This window comes from Danio aesculapii, chromosome 13 (genome assembly GCF_903798145.1).
Source record: "Danio aesculapii chromosome 13, fDanAes4.1, whole genome shotgun sequence".
NCBI lineage: Eukaryota > Metazoa > Chordata > Actinopteri > Cypriniformes > Danionidae > Danio > Danio aesculapii.
The window spans coordinates 2,332,647-2,354,286 of record NC_079447.1 but is presented as its reverse complement, the minus strand read 5'-3'; the positions used below and the strand labels follow the sequence as shown (position 1 = coordinate 2,354,286).

Below are 21,640 nucleotides of genomic sequence, written 5' to 3'. Positions count from 1 at the left end.
GCAAATGCAGCTCAATTTTAAAGTATTATTTTATTCAAAATGTGTAAAATCTGGATTGTTCATAATTCATTATCAAGACGCACTCTATGACGAACTATGATTATAAATAATGCTCACTTTACTCTTATGTATTGTATAAAAATACTAAAAGCAAACAAATATTTTTAAGCATTTTATATTCAAATTTGAAATACATTAATTTTTATTTATTCATTTATTTTCTTTTCGGCTTAGTCCTTTTATTAATCAGGCATAGCCACAGCGCAACCCAACACTGGGAAACACCCATATACTCTTACATTCATACACATACACTACGGTTAATTCAGCTTATTTAATTCCCCTATGCATGTGTTTAGACTGTGGGGGAAACCGGAGCACCTGGAGGAAACCTACGCCAACACGGGGAGAACATGCAAACTCCACACAGAAATGCCAACTGACCCAGCTGGGACTCGAACCAGCGACCTTCTTGCTGTGAGGCAATTGTACTACTCACTGAGCCATATGAATTATTATTAATTTATTATAAAGATGCACGCACATAAATATGATCATAACTAAAGCTCACCTTAATTTTTATGTATTGCAAAAAAGCATACAAGTGTATCTATATTTGAGCCATTTTTGATTCAAATTTGTAATATCTGAATTACTAATTTCTTATCAAGATGCACGCACAAAGATCATAACTAATTATTTAGTATTTATTTATTTTTTATAGGGGTTTTCACCTTTATTTTGACAGGACAGAGAATTGACAGGAAAGTGTGGGGAGCAGAGAGAGGGGAAGGATCGGCATAGGACCTCGAGGCAGGAATCGAACCCAGGTCGCTGCGAACACTGCAGTGCATGTGATATATATGGATTATGAATAGATTCACTCATAACTATGATCATAACCAATGCTCTCTTGTATGTATTGCAAAAATATGAAAAGCAAAGAAATGCAGCTATAATTTGAGCATTTTATATTTAAATTTGTAGTATATTAATTATTCATACATTTTATCAAGAAGCACTCACAAAGATCATAAATATGATCATAACTAATGCTCACTCATCTTTTATGTATTGCAAATAAAACATACAAACTAACTATAGTATCTATATTTGAGGAATTTTTGATTAAAATTTGTAATATATGAATTATTAATAATTTATTGTTGAGATGCACTCATAACTTTGATCATATCTAATGCTCATTTTACTTATGTATTGCAAAAAAATATGAAATGCAGCTATATTTTAAGCATTTATATTAAAAATTGTAATATCTGGATTATTCATAATTTATTATCAAGATGCACTCACAAAGATCATAGCTATGATCTTAACCAATGCTCACTTTTATGCATTGCAAAAAAATGTAAAAATAAAAACAAATATTGCTATATTTTGAGCCTTTTATATTCAAATGTGTAATATATTAATTATTAATAATTTATTATTAAGATGCGCTGACAGATCATAAGTATGATCATAAGTAATGCTCTCTTTACTTCTATGTATTGCAAACAAAGACAGCATACAAATGTATCTATATTTGAGGCATTTTTATTCAAATTTGTATTATATGTGTTATTAATAATTTATTATCAAGATGCACTCATAACTATGATCATAACTGGTGCTCAGTTTACTTTTAAGTATTGCAAAATTATGAAAAACCAAAGAAATGCGGCTATATTTGAAGCATTTTATATTGAAATTTGTAATAAATGAATGATTAATAAATTATTATCAAGATGCTCTCACAAAGATCATAAATATGATCATAACTAATGCTCACTTATCTTTTATGAGTTGCAAAAAAATATGAAATGCAGCTATATTTTAAGCATTTATATTAAAATTTATAATATCTGGATTATTAATAATTTATTATCAAGATGCACTCACAAAGAACATAAATATGATCATAATTAATGCTCACTTATCTTTTATGTGTTGCAAAAAAAGCATACAAATGTATCTATATTTTAAGCATTTTATAATCAAATTTGTAATATCTGGATTATTAATAATTTATTATCAATACGCACTCACAACTAATGCTCATTTTACTTTTATGCACTGCAAAACACATACAAATGCAGCTATATTTAGGCATTTTATATTTACATTTGTAATATATGAATTATTATTAATTTATTATCAAGATGTACTGACAAATATTATAAATATGTTCATAATTAATGCTCAATTTACTTTTATGTATTGCAAAAAAAACAAATGTATCTATATTTGTGGCATTTTTGATTCAATTTTGTAATATATGAATTATTAATCATTTACTGTTGAGATGAACTCATGACTTTGATCATATCTAATGCTCATTTTTCTTATGTATTGCAAACAAAGACAGCATACAAATGTATCTATATTTGGGGCATTTTTATTCAAATTTGTATTATATGTGTTATTAATAATTTATTATCAAGATGCATTCATAACTATGATCATAACTGATGCTCAGTTTACTTTTAATTATTGCAAAAATATGAAAAACCAAAGAAATGCAGCTATATTTGAAGCATCTTATATTGAAATTTGTAATAAATGAATGATTAATAAATTATTATCAAGATGCTGTCACAAAGATCATAAATATGATCATAACTTATGCTCACTTATCTTTTATGAGTTGCAAAAAAAGCATACAAATGTATCAATATTTGTGGCATTTTTGATTCAAATTTGTAATGTATGAATTATTAATAATTTATTGTTGAGATGCACTCGTGACTTTGATCATATCTAATGCTCATTTTACTTATGTATTGCAAAAAATATGAAATGCAGCTATATTTTAAGCATTTTATATGTTCATAATTAATGCTCACTTTACTTTTAAGTATTGCAAAAAAAGCATTGAAATGTATCTATATTTGCTGTATTTTTTATTCCAATTTGTAATATCTGAATTATTAATAATTCATTATCAAGATGCACTTACAGCTATGATTATAACTAGTGCTCAGTTTACTTTTATACATTGCAAAAATAGGAAAAGCAAAGAAATAAAGCCACATTTTAAGAATTTTATACTCAAATTTGAAATGTATGGATTATTAATAATTTATTATACAGATGCACTAGCGAAGATTATAAATATGATCATAACTAACGCTCACTTGACCTTTAAGTATTGTAAAAAATATAATAAATTAAAGAAAAAACACAAGCATACAAACGTAGCGATATTGGATTCAGTTGATTTCGAGTGTATCAGTGGCGTCTGATCTTATGAAGCCGTTTGAGTCTCATTAGCAAGTCTGAGAAAAAAAAAGGTCTTTTCTCATTGGCTGTGTTGTTATTGAATCCAGAAAGCGGATCCGCCTGCAGATGCTCCTGACACTCAAATCACTGCAATTAACAGCAGCAGAGATGCCCTTCCAGCAGACCAGCACAGACAGCTGCTGTGTGCATTAAACACACATGCACACACACCCCGCTAATTATAGCAGCAGCTCACTTTACAAGAGCAAAATTCAACACTATAAACATCAGATTACTCAGACGCTCAAGCTGAAAATCATGCGCAAAAATGATTCTTAATTAATCAACAGTTTGCATATTTTAGTGTATGTTTTGGGTTTATTTGCAGATGTGAATTGATTTATAGGAGGCTGATCTCTGCTCTGTTGACTTCTGATGTTGAAAATTCAACTATACAGTTTAACAAAGTCACTGTTAGTGACAATTTATAATATAATGAGTCTGTGATAGAACAGAAAATGTACTGCCAGCTTATTACAAGGTAGCGTGTAGCACTTGTAGTGCAATATACAACACAACCCAGACGATTTATTACTTTAAACTATTAAAAACATTCATAACAGCCCCTTTTTCACACTTTAAGGTTAAAAGTTGTTGGAAGGAAGATCAAGATCCAATAATAGAAAGCAAAAGCAGAAATAAATAGGGAAAAACCTGCTAATTTACAGATATTTCTTTAGCATAGAGGAGCTTTCTTGTGTACGTGATTTAAGACATATTATGGGACGCCAAAGTCAAATAGAAACTGGTTATTTGAACAAACACACTGTATGTGTACACTGTAAAAATATTATATGATCAATTAGTCATGACAGCATGTTTTTAGTTAATTGTAACTTATTAAACTACGTTAATCATGTTCTAACTTAATAACTTATAGGTTGTTTTAAGTCAATTTAACATAAAACATGTTCAAATGACTCAAAATTAATTTGATTCAGCACAACCATACATATATATATATATATTTAGCAAAACTAAAATATAATATTACTTTTAATTTGGCATCATTTTAATTTTGCATAAGAGAGTGCATACATATTGCATCAGATTACATGTATATAGAGTTCAGATGCAGAATCCTCTTACGTGCCGTCTGGGATTTCCTTCTACATTAAGCATTTTTTCAGTCTCTTATGTTTATGTTTAATTATTTCAAGCTAAAGACAATGAAAATGACCTATTGTTTGTAAATAAATGTGAAATTATTCAACCTAAACAAAGGAGCATGTAAAAAACGCTTATTTTAGAAGAAAATTTCAGATGGTTCTTAAGAGGTTTTGCATCTGAACTCTATTATTATTATGTAAGTGCATAAAATATTGCATCCTGAGGTATCTATCCAGACAGACAGACAGACATAATAGATAAGCAGGCAGGCAGGCGGGCGGACGGACGGTACCAGACAGATTTCTACCATCTGAAGAAAATCTTTCTTCAGATGGTACTTAAGAGGTTTTGCATCTGAACTCTATTATTATTATTATTTTTATTATTATGTAAGTGCATACAATATCACATCCTGAGATGGATGGATGGATGGATGGATGGATGGATGGACGGACGGACGGACGGACGGACGGACGGACGGACGGACGGACCCAATAGATAGGCAGATAGACAGACAGACAGATAGAAAGATCGATAAATAGATAGGAAGCAAAGGAGCATGTGAAAAACGCTTATTTTAGAAGAAAATTTCTGATGGTACTCAAGAGGTTTTGCATCTGAACTCTATTATTATTATTATTATTATTATTATTATTATTATTATGCAAGTACAAAAAATATTGCATCCTGAGATATCTAGACAGACAAATTTATTTATTTATTTATTTTGTGTTATAGTTTATGAAATTATTAAAGCATTTGTTTCCTTAATAATTACTCATTTTTTTCAGAACGTTAACTAAATCATATCTAGGCATGGGCCGGTCTAAGTTTCTTACGGTATGATAATCTTGAATAAAACATCACAGTTTCGTGGTATGGTGATCGCTGCTCTAAAATAAGTTCTTTTTAAATGTCTGGGTAAAAAACAACAACTTTTCCCCCATATAATATATATTTCATTTTAGAGAGCATTTATAATATTTTGGAAGAGTCAACATGTCAGGCTAAATGATTAAAATAAACCATTGACTTCTGCTTTCTTCATTAGTTTCAAAACCAGATTTATTTACAACACATAAAAAACCTTACACATACAGTAGGAACGGTGTAGCAGATTATTTTAGCAATTTTAAAACCGCAGTATACCTTGAAACCAGTTATCGTCCCATGGCTAATCATATAAACCCGCTATATAAATAATAAAAATTATTATTATTATTGTCAACTGTTCAGTATTAAGCACTAAAAATCCTCTCAAATAATTGGTAATACTTTAAAATAATAATCCATTAGTTAATGAATTTACTAACAAGAACAAACAATGAACAGTTCATTTATTACAGTAATTATTCATCTTTGTTAACATTAAATATTATAAAGTTATTTTTAGTTCATTAACTTATGTTAAAATGTTTAATAACGCATTAGCAAATGTTGGACTATGATTAATATTAATGTTGATGCATAATTCGTGTCAGTAAATTTATTTACTAAATGTTTTAAGTGTTTTAAAATTGTTTATTTAAAAAAAAGAAGCAAAACCAACATTAGACGCTAGTAAAGTAAATCAACTTTTAAAGCGCAATTTTAAGTTTAAACTTCATTTATTCTAAAAGTCAGCATAATACAGTATATAATTTTAATGCATCAACTTTTTAAGCTAAACCATATAATTGTTTAATGTTTAAATGTTTAATAATGCATTAGTAAATGTTGGACTATGATTAATATTAATGTTAATGCATAATTCATGTCAGTAAATGAATTTAATAAATTAAAATTGTTTTCAAATCATTTGTTATAAAAAGCAGTAAGCAAAACCAATATTGGACACTATTAAAGTAGTAAATCAACTTTTAAAGCTGGATTTTAAGCTTATTATGCTTCATTTAATCTTAAAGTTAGCATAATACAGTATATCATTTTACTGCATCAACCTTTTAAGCTAAATTATATTATTATTTAATTTTAAAATGTTTAACAACACATTAATAAATGTTGGACAATGATTAATATTAATTTTAACACTTAATTCACTTTAGTAAATGAATTAACTGACATTAATTATTGATAAATAAGTATTTTCAAATAATACGCAGTAAGCACAATCACTATTAAACAATAATAAAATATAATGCATAGATTTAAGCTCTTTATGCTAAATTGTATTCTAAAATAAGCATTTTAAAGTATTATTTTAGCATTTATTAATTCATATTAAAGTATCATATTAAATAAATTATAAGTAAATAAAAGGTTAATGATTTAAATCATATTAAAGCATTTTAAAAACATTTTGCACTGCATTTTATGCCAAAATCAAGCATACAAGTGCATTCCTCGTGCATTAAGTGAAGTCCCAGACTCTGACGTACTGTAGGTCATGAGAAAACACCGAGTTTTACCTTTGTCTTCGGTGTAAATGTTGTTCTCCTCAAAGTGTAGATCAGATGTGATTGTTTAGTGCACTTAAACTCCAGTTTTCCTGCTTCTCTGTGTTTTTCCCCCAGTGTGTTGAACAGAGTTAACCTTGAGTTTCCCCGAGCGAGAGTCTGTCTGTCCTGTCAGCAGCAGAAAACATCCGTCAGTGTGTTATTTTTGCAGGAGCTGCTGGAGGGTTTAAAGTGTGTGCCAGAGAAACTGAAACTCTCATTGGACACAAAACAGAAGAGCGACACTTTGGAGAAACAAATAAAGCAGACTTAAAGACTGACACGCTTGTTGCTAGAAGGGATACAGTTGCGGTCGGAAGTTAACGATAATTGTTTACATTATTAAATGATCCATTAATTGTATTTTATTAACGTCTACCACTGCTCCAACACTCGTAGTAATATAAAAACAGTAATTATACAAAGTATTATTCATATTATTTACTAAATTGGGGTATTTGCACGCTGACTTTTAATTTTCCGTCAGCCATCTTAACTGTCATTCTGTTACAAAATCGTCAGCATTTAAGATCTGTTTTTTTAAGAATCAGTTATCTTTACTTTTTGATTAATATACTATATAAAGTGGGTCTCAGAGTGTACAAGAAGCGCTGTTTTAAATGACATTATTCTGCACCATGTCTTTAAAAATGGAAATGTATCTTACCTCAGTATTTTTAATGGAGTTTCTGCTCTCCTCAGCTACTCCTTATCGTGTTTGTGTTTAACGGTCTATCATCTCGTTCAACAACTAAATAAATGCTTGACATCACAACATCTCTGCTGTAAAAGGAACCTTATGAAAGTGAAAATAGTCACATTAAACCTTCACCATATTGGTGGCTGGAAAACACTCCATATATGGGAATTGCCATATGGGTGAACTATTGTGGGTGAACTACTATGCGCTATTGTTGTAGCTGTGAAATAACTCCAATCATTCAGTGCAGTGATATGGAGCTGGAATGCATTCAAAACCTGCTGGAAATACTTCAGCTGTGCATTTATGAGAATAACAGCACACTTTAAAATGCTCATCAGCCAATCAGAATCAAGCATTCAACAGAAACATAAGCAGTTCTGACAAGACCACTTTTAGCTTAGCATAGATCATTAAATTAGATTAGACCGTTAGCGCCTAGCTGTGATGTAACTGAAATCATTCAGTGTAGTGATATGGAGATGTAATGCGCTCAAAACCTGCCTGAACTACTTCAGCTGTGCATTTACCTTACAATAACCAAACACCATAGAATGTGCATCAGCCAATCAGAATCAAGCATTCAACAGAAACATAAGCAGGTCTGACGGGAGCACTTTAAGCTTAGCTTAGCATAGATCATTGAATCAGATTAGAGCGTTAGCCTAGCATCAAGCTGTGAAATAGCTAAAATCATTCAATGTAGTGATATGGAGATGTAATGCGCTCAAAACCTGCCGGAACTACTTCAGCTGTGCATTTACCTGCCAATAACCAAACACCATAGAATGTGCATCGGCCAATCAGGATCAAGCATTCAACAGACGCGTAGTATAATGCACAATGCTTGTTTCAGTGTCATGTTTTTATTCCAGTTAAATTATTAGCAGCCCTTTATATTACACCGACAGTTCAGATGTCTGTGATCTGTGCTGTTTTATACAAACTAGTATGATTCCATATTCAATTTGGGTAACATTTTCCCAAATATTAGATGGAAAAGAACAAACTAAATCAACAGTTGTGGTCATAAATGAATGATTTGCATGTCACTTTTCATGTAAAAAGCCTAAAAGAGAGAAACAAAAAAGGCGAAGAGCCAAAGGCACGTCATTTTTACATCAGATGAGCCTCAAAACTGTTAAAACTACACTGTAAAAATATCCATATTTAGTGATTTACAAGTGTTTTGGGTTTGTTTACGGTGGTGAATTGCATTATAGGATGTTGATCTCTGCTCGGTCCACTTCTGATGTTGAAAATTCAACTCTACAGTTTAACAAAGTGACTTTTATTAACATTTTAGTAGTCTAAAATGATATAATGCATAAGAAATTATAATATATAGAGAAATAAGTCTGTAAAATAACAGAAATCGTACTGGCGGTTTACTACAAGGTGTTTGTAGCGTAAAATACAACACCAACCCAGACTATGTAGCACTTTAAACTAGTAAAATTGTTAATAAAAGTCACCTTTTACAACATTTTTAAGGTTAAAAGTTGTTGGAAGAAAGATCAAGCTCCCATAATACAATTCAAAAGCAGAAATAAACCATTAAACACAAAATTGTATCAGAAAATATGAAAAAAATGCTCATTTACAGATATATTTTCTACAGTGTACAGTAGTGATGCTAAAATAAATCGGATGTATTTTGAATTATAGTATCTAGATATCTGCATGTTCGATACCTTCACTCCTCGATTCCCAAAACAATCTGGATTCAGAAAACTCAGACGACAACCAGCATAAAATCATCAGCTCTCTGAAAAACACTGCAGATTTCACTCAATCATGTGAACAAATCAAGGAAAACACCTTTTAGAGTGGAGAAATCAACCTGGAATATGAGATCTGCACAAATTCAGTCTACCGAGAAACTGAAGCGTCTCTGCAAACACACTGAAGGCCTCAGAAATCATGCGGTTTTAGAGAGGATCCCAGAGGACTGTATTAACCCATGAAGTGTTTTTGTTGTTGTTGTTGGAGGAGTTTGTGGAGAAGCGTTCGGGTGTGTTTGTGTCTTTAGCACAATGAAATAGTGTAAAATAAAATAAAAATCTCCTTCGCCGTCAAGATTCTTCACTCGCTCGCTTCCGGGACTGATCACCCCTGAAAAACAAACGTCAGCTCAGGTTAGTCAAGTTATTTAGCATCATCTACACATATACCCATAAAAACGTTATATTTTAAACATACAAACATTACACACACACACACACACACACAAATAGGGCCTATAAAGATAATGACAATACACAATAAAGTGCAACAGTCTAACAACCATATTATTATTTGGTTATTATTTTCATTATTATTGTCATTTATTAATTGGTTTACTATTAATATTGACCTCATCTTATGAAACTGGTGGGCACAAGGCGTACTACATTACTGAAGTCTATTTTTGCTTTAATTTTGGAGACCACCCTCCATGTTCAGTTGTGTGATTTTTTTAATAATCTTTTTACACTAAAAGTACGTGAGTGCGAGTCTAAGTTTTTATTAGACATGCTATTGCTGTGTCTTTAATATAACATAAATCACCCACAGGGGGCGCAATCCAAAGGAGGAAAAACTTAAAATAATAATAACAAAAAGTATATATAATAATAATGAAATAATAAATAAATAAAAACAATCAAAAAACATAACTAAATCTATTAATAATATTCAAATAAAATTGAAAAAATAAATTAATTTTTTAAAAATAAAAACAATAAAAAAATTTATAATAATTAAATAAAAGTGAAAATTAAATAAACAACAAAAAAGCTATAAATTGAGAAAAAAAGTATTAAATAAAATTTAAAAATAAAATAATAATAACATAAAATCAAAAAAAGAAAAAAAAATTGAAAAAAAATATTAAATTGATTAAAAAAAGAAATCAAATAAAAATGAAAATAAATAAATAAAAAACTAATTTGGAAAAAAATTGATTTTATTTTATTTTTTTTAAATTTGAAAAGAAAAACAAATGAAAAAAGTATAAAAATCGAGAACATTTTTACAATAATTAAATAAAATTTTAAAAAATAAACAAAACGAAGAAAAAAAAAACTCCAAAGAAATAAATTAATCAAGAAAAAAAAACCAAACAAACAAATTTTTGACTTTTACTTGGATTTTTGTTGTTTTTTTAATGCACCGATTAAATACTATGTTTATTTTCTATAAAGCATGGATAAAATACGGTAATTCTAATAATTCAATAAAATGAATTTAAGTTTTGGAAATCACCAAAAGACACCCACTCTGGGAACCACTGGTGCAAAGCAACATATTATAAACACAAATTGCTGTAACCGTAGTTTTTCTCAGGAGTTGCACTTAAAAATAATATTTGGTTTTACTTTTACTTGAGTGCAATATTGTAACGGGAACTTTTACTACACTATCGCCCTTAAAACAGCATTCACGACTTTATATGTATATTTTTTCTTGTATGTTACATGCTTTTATTATAACTTTAATAAATATAGTGTGGGAGAAAATGAACGCCAAACAAGGCGGAGTTCCAGAGCACACCCACCGATTGCATATAATTAACAGACCAATGGGAGCTCAAAGGTGTTTGAGACTAAATGAAATCCCGCCCAGAAGTTCGCTTTGGTGAGCGGTTTTAAACTGCCTAAATCAGGGGTGTACAAACTTTTTGGGCCGAGGGCCAGATGCATATAAAAATAAATTAAAAAAACGTTGTCCCGGGCCAAATATTTTTTTTTAATCACACAGACACGCGCATACATATAAACAGCTCTCGGGAATATATCGTTAGTTTGTTGCATTGTTTTGTTTTCTCACTACAATCGATCAGCTTAATCGAGCAGAGACCATCCCATTCCCAGACAGTTTTACCTGGAGAAACCGTTCTGTGAGAGCTCCATCTGCAGTTTCTGGTCTTGAGCAGCGTAAAACGGCAGCTGAGATTCAAGAGCAGGAGGATTGATTTGGGGAATGAATCTAGAAAACAGAGCTGGAGCAAGAGGAACCCAGTCTAGAAGCAAAGAAAAAAAAACGGCAGATGATTAAAGTAGACATAAACAGACAGACTTAAAAATATCATGTAGCTCAAACTACTTAAAAACATGCCTAGAGCGCCGTCTGCTGTTAAAAATAGCCTAGAGCGCCGTCTGCTGTTAAAATAGCCTAGAGCGCCAACTGCTGTTAAAATAGCCTAGAGCGCCAACTGCTGTTAAAATAGCCTAGAGCACCGTCTGCTGTTAAAATAGCCTAGAGCGCCAACTGCTGTTAAAATAGCCTAGAGCGCCAACTGCTGTTAAAATAGCCTAGAGCGCCAACTGCTGTTAAAAATAGCCTAGAGCGCCAACTGCTGTTAAAAATAGCCTAGAGCGCCAACTGCTGTTAAAATAGCCAAGAGCGCCAACTGCTGTTAAAATAGCCTAGAGCGCCAACTGCTGTTAAAATAGCCTAGAGCGCCAACTGCTGTTAAAATAGCCTAGAGCGCCAACTGCTGTTAAAATAGCCTAGAGCGCCAACTGCTGTTAAAATAGCCTAGAGCGCCAACTGCTGTTAAAATAGCCTAGAGCGCCAACTGCTGTTAAAATAGCCTAGAGCGCCAACTGCTGTTAAAATAGCCTAGAGTGCCAACTGCTGTTAAAATAGCCTAGAGCGCCAACTGCTGTTAAAATAGCCTAGAGCGCCAACTGCTGTTAAAATAGCCTAGAGCGCCAACTGCTGTTAAAATAGCCTAGAGCGCCAACTGCTGTTAAAATAGCCTAGAGCGCCAACTGCTGTTAAAATAGCCTAGAGCGCCAACTGCTGTTAAAATAGCCTAGAGCGCCAACTGCTGTTAAAACTAGCCTAGAGCGCCAACTGCTGTTAAAAACTAGCCTAGAGCATCGTCTGCTGTTAAAAACTAGCCTAGAGCACCGTCTGCTGTTAAAAAAATAGCCTAGAGCACCGTCTACTGTTAAAACTAGCCTAGAGCGCCATCTGCTGCTAAAAAAATAACAAAGCAACATCTGCTGTTAAAGATAGCCTAGAGCACCGTCTGCTGTTAAAAAAATAGCCTAGAGTGCCATCTGCTGCTAAAAATAGCCTCGAAAACCATCTGCTATTAAAAATAACCAAGAGCGCCAACTGGTGTTAAAACTAGCCTAGAGCATTATCTGCTGTTAAAAACTAGCCTGGAGCACTGTCTGCTGTTAAAAACTAGCCTAGAGCACCGTCTGCTGTTAAAAACTAGCCTAGAGAACCGTCTGCTGATAAAAAAATAGCCTAGAGCGCCATCTGTAGTTAAAAACTAGCCTAGTTTTTAACTACAGATGGCACGCTAGGCTATTTTTTAGCAGCAGATGGTGCTCTAGGCTAGTTTTTAACAGCAGATGGCTGTTAAAAATAGCCTAGAGCGCCATCTGCTGTTTAAAACTAGCCTAGAGCACCATCTGCGGCTAAAAAGCCTAGAATGCCATCTGCTGTTAAAAACTAGCCTAGAGCGCCATCTGGGGTTAAAAACTAGCAAAGAGTGCCATCTGCTGTTAAAACTAGCATAGAGCTATCTGTTGTTTAAGAACTAGCCTAGAGCGCCATCTGCTGTTAAAACTAGCCTAGAGCAGTGTTACAGTCTATGTGAACAAGAAGTTGCTGAGACTTGATGTATATGTTGATGTACTTCCAACTGAAACTGAATATTGAGTAGGGGGCGGGGCTTTCTTTTTGCAAATCATTCCCTCAAAGCAAACTAACGATAAGAGGAATTAAAGGATTAAAGGAAAAGGGAAACTTGCAATGTTTAGTTTGTTAGCGCAAATTGTCATTCTTTAGGTGAAGAACAATGTGCGCTAGCAAACTAAACATTGTAAATTTTTATTTCACAGTCTTTAAACACTATCCAAGAGATCTGTCAGCTGTTAAACACTATGAAAATACAATGATGGTCAACAGCACCCAGTTTGCCACATTCGTTAAATTTGTGTTTAACATGAGAGAGAAAATCTGAAGTAGCAAATGATGACAGAGTTTTCATTTCTAGGTGAACTGTACCTTTAAATATACTTGACAAAATTACACATGCAAAATACTTCAGTGAATTTTTTGCTCACCTGGCCGAAGACTATAAAGACCTTTCACAACACTCTCCATAGTTGATGGATTGACTTGAAATGGCATGGAATGAGCCTTTTTAAGAAGAGCTGAGGAAGAAATAAACATTTACACGCCAACATCAGCATCATATCCAATCGCAAAATGCAGAAAAAATGCTTTTGTGCAGTAATATCACCAACAATGGACATAACCCATCCATAAATAGGGCTCTCTGAATTATAAAATTTGGCTGGCGATTAATTGTTTAAGAAATAATTGCAACTATGGAATTAATTGCCTATTATGGTGCTTTGAGAAATAACTGTCTGCTTTAGGGCTCATAAAGAAATATAATATTTGGCCAAATATGGGTACTGTATATAAAAGTATAGCTAATATATTTGAACATATGTGCATAATTGTAATTCAATGATTGAAAATAAAGATTTAAACTGACGTTTTTGTAATGCATGTTTAATGTACACTCAATGGCCACTTTATTAGGTACACCTGAGCAACTGCTCGTTAACGCAAATTTCAAATCAGCCAATCACATGGCAGCAACTCAATGCATTTAGGCATGTAGACATGGTCAAGACGATCTGCTGCAGTTCAAACTGAGCATCAGAATGGGGAAGAAAGGGGATTTAAGTGACTTTGAACGTGGCATGGTTGTCGGTGCCAGACGGGCTGAGTATTTCAGAAACTGCTGATCTACTGGGATTTTCACGCACAACCATCTCCAGGGTTTACAGAGAATGATCTGTGAAAGAGAAAATATCCAGTGAGTGGCAGTTCTGTGGGCGCAAATGCCTTGTTGGTGCCAGAGGTCAGAGGAGAATGGCCAGACTGGTTCCAGCTGATAGAAAGGCAACAGTAACTCAAATAAGCACTCGTTACAACCGAGGTCTGCAGAAGAGCATCTCTGAACACACAACACGTCCAACCTTGAGGCGGATGGGCTACAGCAGACTACACCGGGTGCCGCTCCTGTCAGCTAAGAGCAGGAAACTGAGGCTACAATTGACACAGGCTCACCAAAACTGGACAATAGAAGATTGGAGAAACGTTGCCTGGTCCGATGAGTCTCCACATTTGGATGGTCGGGTCAGAATTTGGCATCATCTTCTGATGGTTACTTCCAGCAAGATAACGCACCATGTCATAAAGCGTGAATCATCTCAGACTGGATTCTTGAACATGACAATGAGTTCACTGTACTCAAATGGCCTCCACAGCCACCATAACTCAATCCAATAGAGCACCTTTGGGATGTGGTGGAACGGGAGATTGGCATCATGGATGTGCAGCCGACAAATCTGCAGCAACTGCGTGATGCTATCATGTCAATATGGAGCAAAATCTCTGAGGAATATTTCCAGTACCTTGTTGAATCTATGCCATGAAGGATTAAGGCAGTTCTGAAGGCAAAAGGGGTCCAACCTGGTACTATTATGGTGTACCTAATAAAGTGGCCGGTGAGTATGTTCATGCACTTTTTATTCTATAACCCATATGTTATAGTCTATATAGTTTGATTTAAGTCTCCACCTTGTGGCTGTAAAAGAATTGCAGCAATTGCTATAATCTGACACAAAGATTATTAACAGGCATGTCCATAAATACTCCTCATTTTTCAGACTCACGCAGTAAAGTGGCGACGTGTTTCTCTGCTACATGATCTGAGAACAGCTTCATGAGATCGTCCCGCAGGTCTCGGTTCAGCTTTGCTTCAATGTAAAACTTGTTCTGTAACACAGTAAAGAATAAAAAGTTGATAAATGAATGCAGAAATGAGTGTCATGTGGAAATGACATTCAAAGACACCGTGTTTTACCATATAGATGAAGACAGGAACGATGCAGTGAAGAGCAGCTGTGTACCGAGTCAGAGCTAGGTTGAAGTTTTCTATTAAATGTTCCGGTGGACTGGCCTGCAGATAAGAGAAAACCATGTTTTTAGCCCCTAAATTGAAAATAGTAATAAAAAGACAAAATATAAAGAGTAATCGTTTTTGTTAAGCCATTTTAAACATATTTTCTTCATTTAGACATGTGATATGCATTTTAAAAAGAAACCAAAGTAAAATGAACAAAAATTTATTAAAATAATTCATAAAATAAATTAACATTTTACATTTAAAATCTAAGCAATTTTAATATAGCCCTTTATTTACACATATTTTTATTCATTAAAAAAATAAAACGATTTAAATTAAGAAATGTAATAAAAACCTAAATAAAATGGATGATAGATAATTTATGCATTCACTATTTAGTTAACAAAACAAATATAAAAAGTTTATAGTAAACTGTACTCATAATTTGTTATTTAATATAAATTTAACAATTCTGTAATGATTTTAGACAAAGTAAAAAAATTGCATTAATTAATTTTAATTCAATGTAGCGTCTTGAAAAAAATCATTATAATAATTTTTTAAAATTACAATAAATTGTACATTTTAAAATACATAATTTAACAATATTGCAATACATAAAGTTGCAATACATGAATTTAACAGAGCAAGGAAATTTTCACAGTATGTCTGATAATGTTTTTTCTTCTGGAGAAAGTCTTATTTGTTGTATTTCGGCTAGAATAAAAGCAGTTTTTAATTTTTTAAAAGCCACTTTAAGGTCAATATTATTAGCCCCTTTAAACTATATATTATTTTCAATAGTCTACAGAACAAACCATCATTATACAATAACTTGCCTAATTCCCCTAACCTGCCTAGTTACCCTAATTAACCTAGTTAAGCCTTTAAATGTCACTGTAAGCTGTATAGAAGTGTCTTAAAGAATATCTAGTCTAATATTATTTACTGTCATCATGACAAAGAGAAAATAAATCAGATATTAAAACTATTATGATTAGAAATGTGTTGAAAAAAAATCTTCTGTCCATTAAACAGAAATTGGGAGAAAAAATAAACAGGGGGGGCTAATAATTCTGGCTTCAACTGTGTGTGTGTGTATATAAATATATATAAATAAAATAGTACAACAATGAAAATGTATAAGGTAAAACAATTTAACAACATAACTTTGCCTACATTAAATTAGCATTTTAATAAAATCGTAACTTCTAAATATTTGTCTAAAAAGCCATTAATTATTATTATTATGAACATTAAAATTATTAAACAAAAACGTACTATTCAATAATGTATAAATGTGTTAATAAAAATGGCAAACACATTATTAATTCAATAAATAAAAAACTACTGACTTTAATTACACTTTTATTTGTTTTTCAAACGTAATTTTGCCATCTACATAAACACAAAAATAAAACCCCAACACTTGTGAAAGGCTGACTTCAGTGTCTGCACTCTGTGATTTAAAATGCATACTTTAATACTTTATTAAGCAAAATGTCTGAAGTGAATTTATAGACCTGAAGTTCAGCAGAGACCTGCTCCAGATGAGACGTGATTTTCCACATCAGGTCGTTATACAGCAGCTCTGAATGCTGTTGGCACACGCACTTATAAACGTGACTGCAAGAAGACAAAGCAAGGATGCATTTACTCATCGACTGCTGGAGCCACTGATACTGGTTTAAAGGAGCACGCACGCACGCACGCACGCACGCACGCACGCACGCACGCACGCATGCACACACACACACTTTTGCAAAAACATTTTACAGCTCTCCTAGAGGTAAACAGTTGAGTTTAACCATCTCTGACAACATTCAGCTGATCTCCGGGTCTAGTTGGAGCACTTTTAGCTTAGCTTAGCATAGATCATTGAATTGGATTAGACCGTTAGCATCACACTTTAAAATGACCAAAGAGTTTTGATATTTTTCTGTAGTTATTTTCTGTAGATATTTTTGACTCCTCTGTAGTTACGTTGTGTACTAAGACCAACAGAAAATGAAAACTGCAGTGTCTGGCTGACGGACCTGTAGATCTGCTCGTAGGAGATGGAGATGTGCTCCATTGGGCTCTGGGTGAGCAGAAGCTCGACGGCTCGCTCTAGTTTTGGCCAGTAAACCGTCCTGTATTCTTCAGCCGACATCGCATTCAAGACTGGACACAAGAACATCAGGGGAAGACAAACACAAGAAACACATGTGAGGGTTTTAGTCAAATATTCAATTGAATATTATTTGCACAGAGCTTTTCACAACACTTGGTGGAGTAACCCTGAGTTTAAATCACAACAAATATTAAACATCTGTTATTCTGATAATCGTTAAATGGGTAATTTAATAAATAATATGAATAATAGCAGCCGCAGTTGTATCCCTTATAGCTTCAACCGTCACTTTCTATTTAGTAACCATAATAACTAATGAAACCTTATTGTAAAGTGTGACTCAAAATCCTAATAAAACATTATCATTATTAAAATTCTTATAGAATACATACATCTTTAAGCATTATATATGCATGCATCATACATCATTTAACTAAATACATTTATTACAGCAATTGTTTATATATTATCGGTAGATCTGGGCAAAGATTAAATCGCGATTAATCACATCCAAAATAAAAGTCTTACTAACATAAAATATGTGTGTGTTTTATATATATTTATTTTGTATATATGTAACACAAAGGGGGTGACACAGTGGCTTAGTGGTTAGCACTGTCACCTAACAGCAAGAAGGTCGCTGGTTCAAGTCCCGGCTGGGTCAGTTGGCATTTCTGTGTAGAGTTTGCATGTTCTCCCCGTGTTGGCGTGGGTTTCCAGTCCAAACAGGTTTATTAAAGACTAAGCAGCATTGTTAAACATTTGATTATGCAATTACTGTCTACCTGAATACTATTCGACTCCTCGGAAAACTATAAAAGAGTTTATTTAATTTGTATCTGATTCTTTATTGAATTTACCTATGCATGTAGATTTTTTCTTATATTTTATTTATTTTATTTTATATATATATATATATATATATGAGCAATTCCAGCGTTATGGATGTGACATTTGCAGCAAAAAAAAGTATATGTTAATATTATATTGAAACATCTCTTTATATTTTTCAAAACAACCAGCCAAAGAGTAGTGGGAGCAGAAAAATCTCAATCTGTAAACATGTTTTATATTTTAAATAAGAGAAATAAACATGTGTTATGGATGTGACAAAAAACGTCTGCAAGTTTACATTATACAACAGTTTGTAGAAATTCTGTGAATTAAACTGCACAACCCAAAAGAAACAATGCTAATCAAAAGGAAAAGAGTCGGCTCACTATAGAACAAACATGATTGATCTTATTTGATTTGACATTTCTGCATTTATGAGAAAAAAGCTCCGTTATGGATGTGGCGGATGTAAAATTGCCACTTGTGAGACTTTGGTAAATAAAATATAATTGTTTGAAAACATTGACAGAGACATTGAGTATTTTTAAAGTACTGTAAAATACAAGCCTACACTAAAAACGGTTTTGCTATTTTGGCGAAAACCTTTTTTTTTTCCATGGCAAGGTTGACATTTGCATGGAATTGCTCATATATAGCAGAATAAAAAAACAAATCCCAATGTTAGATTTTTCCAATATTGTGCTGCCCTACTTTCATGGCTTTGCAATAAAAATAGTGGTTATAATGCAAGTAAATGGGCAAAAACAGCCCCCAACATAACAAAAGGGTAGTCAATATGCTCAGAGTGTATTGTTGACGTTTTGAACATTTTCAAAGCATTTCACAAAATAACTTAGGTAAAGCTGGTTATATATTCGCACATTCGGACTCCTTAATTTACTTTTCAGAAATACAAAATTATAAATAGGGAAATCATTAGAAGCCAACGATTATCAAAACACAACACTGTTGGCATCAATTAAATAAAGTGTTGTTTTGTTAGCGTGGTAAACAATATAGGAACCGTTAAAATGAAACCATGTGCGAATATAAAACCAACTTTACCTCACACATAAACATGCCAAAGTAAGATTCGTCCCCAAAAATGATTCCATTTGCTGAAACAAAGGGAAAGTTGTGGCCAAATTAAGCCTTAAAATCAGCCCAAAGTGGATGATGATATTATAACCAGTAAATAAGAGCGGGTTAATATCATAATCAGGCAGAATTAGCGGCACTCACGGAACTTGGAGCCGGAGTTGAGCAGTAGCGCCGCGGCGGCAGAAGCGTCCGACTCGCAGGACTCGCTGCTGGAGTCTGAATCCACACACACACCGCCCTGCTGGAGCTCCTGGATCTCCTGCAGCTCCTCCATCTCCTACACCCGCACACTGTCTAATCCATGTCCGGCCAGAGCCACCACAGCTCGGGTAGACACGCGGGACCACCGGCACACTTTCTCTCCGCTGAATTTGTTGTCAATCCGAGGAAAATCGCGTCGCGGACTTCCGTTAAACGGCGGACGAGTCGAAACAAGAGTCCGCGTGTCAAAATAGGAGTCCTCGATAAACAGACAAACTTCGCTTTTTTCAGCCAACGATAAACTTCCGGTGAAAAATGTATGTGACTATTTTCTGTTTCATAAGGTTTGCAGCAATAATGTTAAAATTACAATTGTGTAATTAACAAAGTAATTTAAAGACAATCGGTTAAATAAACACACATGCAAATATGAAAAGGTACGATTTACTCACCCTCAAGTGGTTTTTGTCATAAAATATAATAATAATAATAATAATAATAATAATAATATAATAATATAATATATTTTGAAGAATGTTGGAAAACTGTTAACTATTGATATCTATTGTAGGAAAAACAAATACTGTGGAAGTCAATGGTCAAACATTTTTCAAAACATCTTATTTTGGTTTGGTTACATCTTTATTCTGGTTTGTGAGTGGATGATGAATAAACGATGACAGAATTTTAATATTGAAGTGGACCGTCCCTTCAAATGCATTATAAAACATTTGTGGTTGCTTCACATTTTTAATTTGAAACAAAATAACCTTAAAATAATTTTAACTCACATTAAACTGACTTAAAACAGTTTGAATGATTAAAAAAAATAAGTTGAAATATTATTAACTTATTTAATAGGTTCAATTAACATGAAATAACTGCGATTACTGAAATTTAACTAGCTTCATGGTACAGGCCACAGGACTCTTTGATCTCAAATGCTGGGGGCGTGTCTGTTGCTGCTGTAGCCACACCCCCCTGGTGGAAAAGTGTCCGTCTCTCAGTTCTCAAATAACGCTATAACCTGAATGCCTGTTATCGCTAGTAAAGTTAGCTTCAGTGGCTGTATACAGCCTTGCATGATTGAGTAAGCTCAAGTAGACAACGTGCATCAGCGCTGCAGTGAGTTGAAAAAGATGTCAATTATAAACGTGTTTTAATTGCATCTATTCTAATAGTTAGCAATGTGTAATAATGAAATATGACAGCTGTTTTCATCCAAACATGCTAAGTAAATTAATGTGCAAAACTGTAATATCACATAAAATATTTATAAATAAAGTCCCTCCAATGAGTTCAAGAGAACAAAATCATCACTTCCTGATAAACTAGAGCAAATATGCTGGGAAATGTAGTTTAGTGCGTTGTGAGAAACCACTGTGGTGTTTTTTTTCCTCTAATAAATGAGTTGAGACGCTCTCTGGGTGTGCAGACAGATGCTCAAGACAGCTTTGGAGGGAAGAATAATAGAGTAATAATAATACTTATGGTCCGTTTCCACTGAGTGGTACGGTACGGTACGATTCGGTTTGGTACGCTTTTATGGCCGTTTCCACTGTCAAAAGGCGTACCGAACGGAACCGTACCACTTTTTCGGCACCCTTTCGAAAGGGTACCAAACACGAGAAAGGGTACCAAAAGGCGGAGCCACACGCGCAGCTGAACACTATTGGTTTACAGAGATACGTCATTCGCTTACGCAACAAGCCAGAATGAAAACAAAAAACCCGCCATGTTTGAAAAGCACTGTGATGATGGACTGACAGCTGAGGCCTTTTACAATCAGCTAAACAACATTTCAGATCTTTTACAAAGCTTGTTTTAATCAAGGTTTTTATGCAATATTCCCAAATGAGCATTTAAAATAGGTGGATGGAAATTAGTTACTACCGCAAGACTGAGCAGGAGAACCAATGATGCTAATATGC

General features: G+C 33.3%; 2 protein-coding genes across 3 annotated transcripts in view; both read right to left on the bottom strand.

The window, feature by feature from the left end:
- The window catches only part of mypn (myopalladin), a 74,314-nt gene extending 67,315 nt beyond the window's left edge, over nucleotides 1–6,999 (bottom strand). The window contains 1 exon segment of the mRNA XM_056470339.1: nucleotides 6,801–6,999. The gene's annotated coding sequence lies outside the window, so the exon portion shown is untranslated.
- Nucleotides 7,000–8,373: 1,374 nt separating this feature from the next.
- On the bottom strand, nucleotides 8,374–19,912 carry cacul1 (CDK2 associated cullin domain 1). Of its 2 annotated transcripts, none has more exons than XM_056470748.1 (8): nucleotides 19,650–19,912; nucleotides 17,497–17,623; nucleotides 16,984–17,086; nucleotides 15,419–15,514; nucleotides 15,228–15,330; nucleotides 13,599–13,688; nucleotides 11,392–11,530; nucleotides 8,374–9,642 (listed from the first exon to the last, which is right to left on the bottom strand). In XM_056470748.1, exons 1-8 carry the CDS (start codon nucleotides 19,780–19,782, stop codon nucleotides 9,603–9,605), a joined length of 831 nt encoding a protein of 276 aa, XP_056326723.1. In that variant the 5' UTR covers nucleotides 19,783–19,912; the 3' UTR covers nucleotides 8,374–9,602. The 2 variants fall into 2 exon arrangements, with proteins under 2 accessions (XP_056326723.1, XP_056326724.1); XM_056470749.1 differs by having other exon boundaries at nucleotides 17,002–17,086.
- Between the last annotated feature and the right edge of the window lie 1,728 nt (nucleotides 19,913–21,640).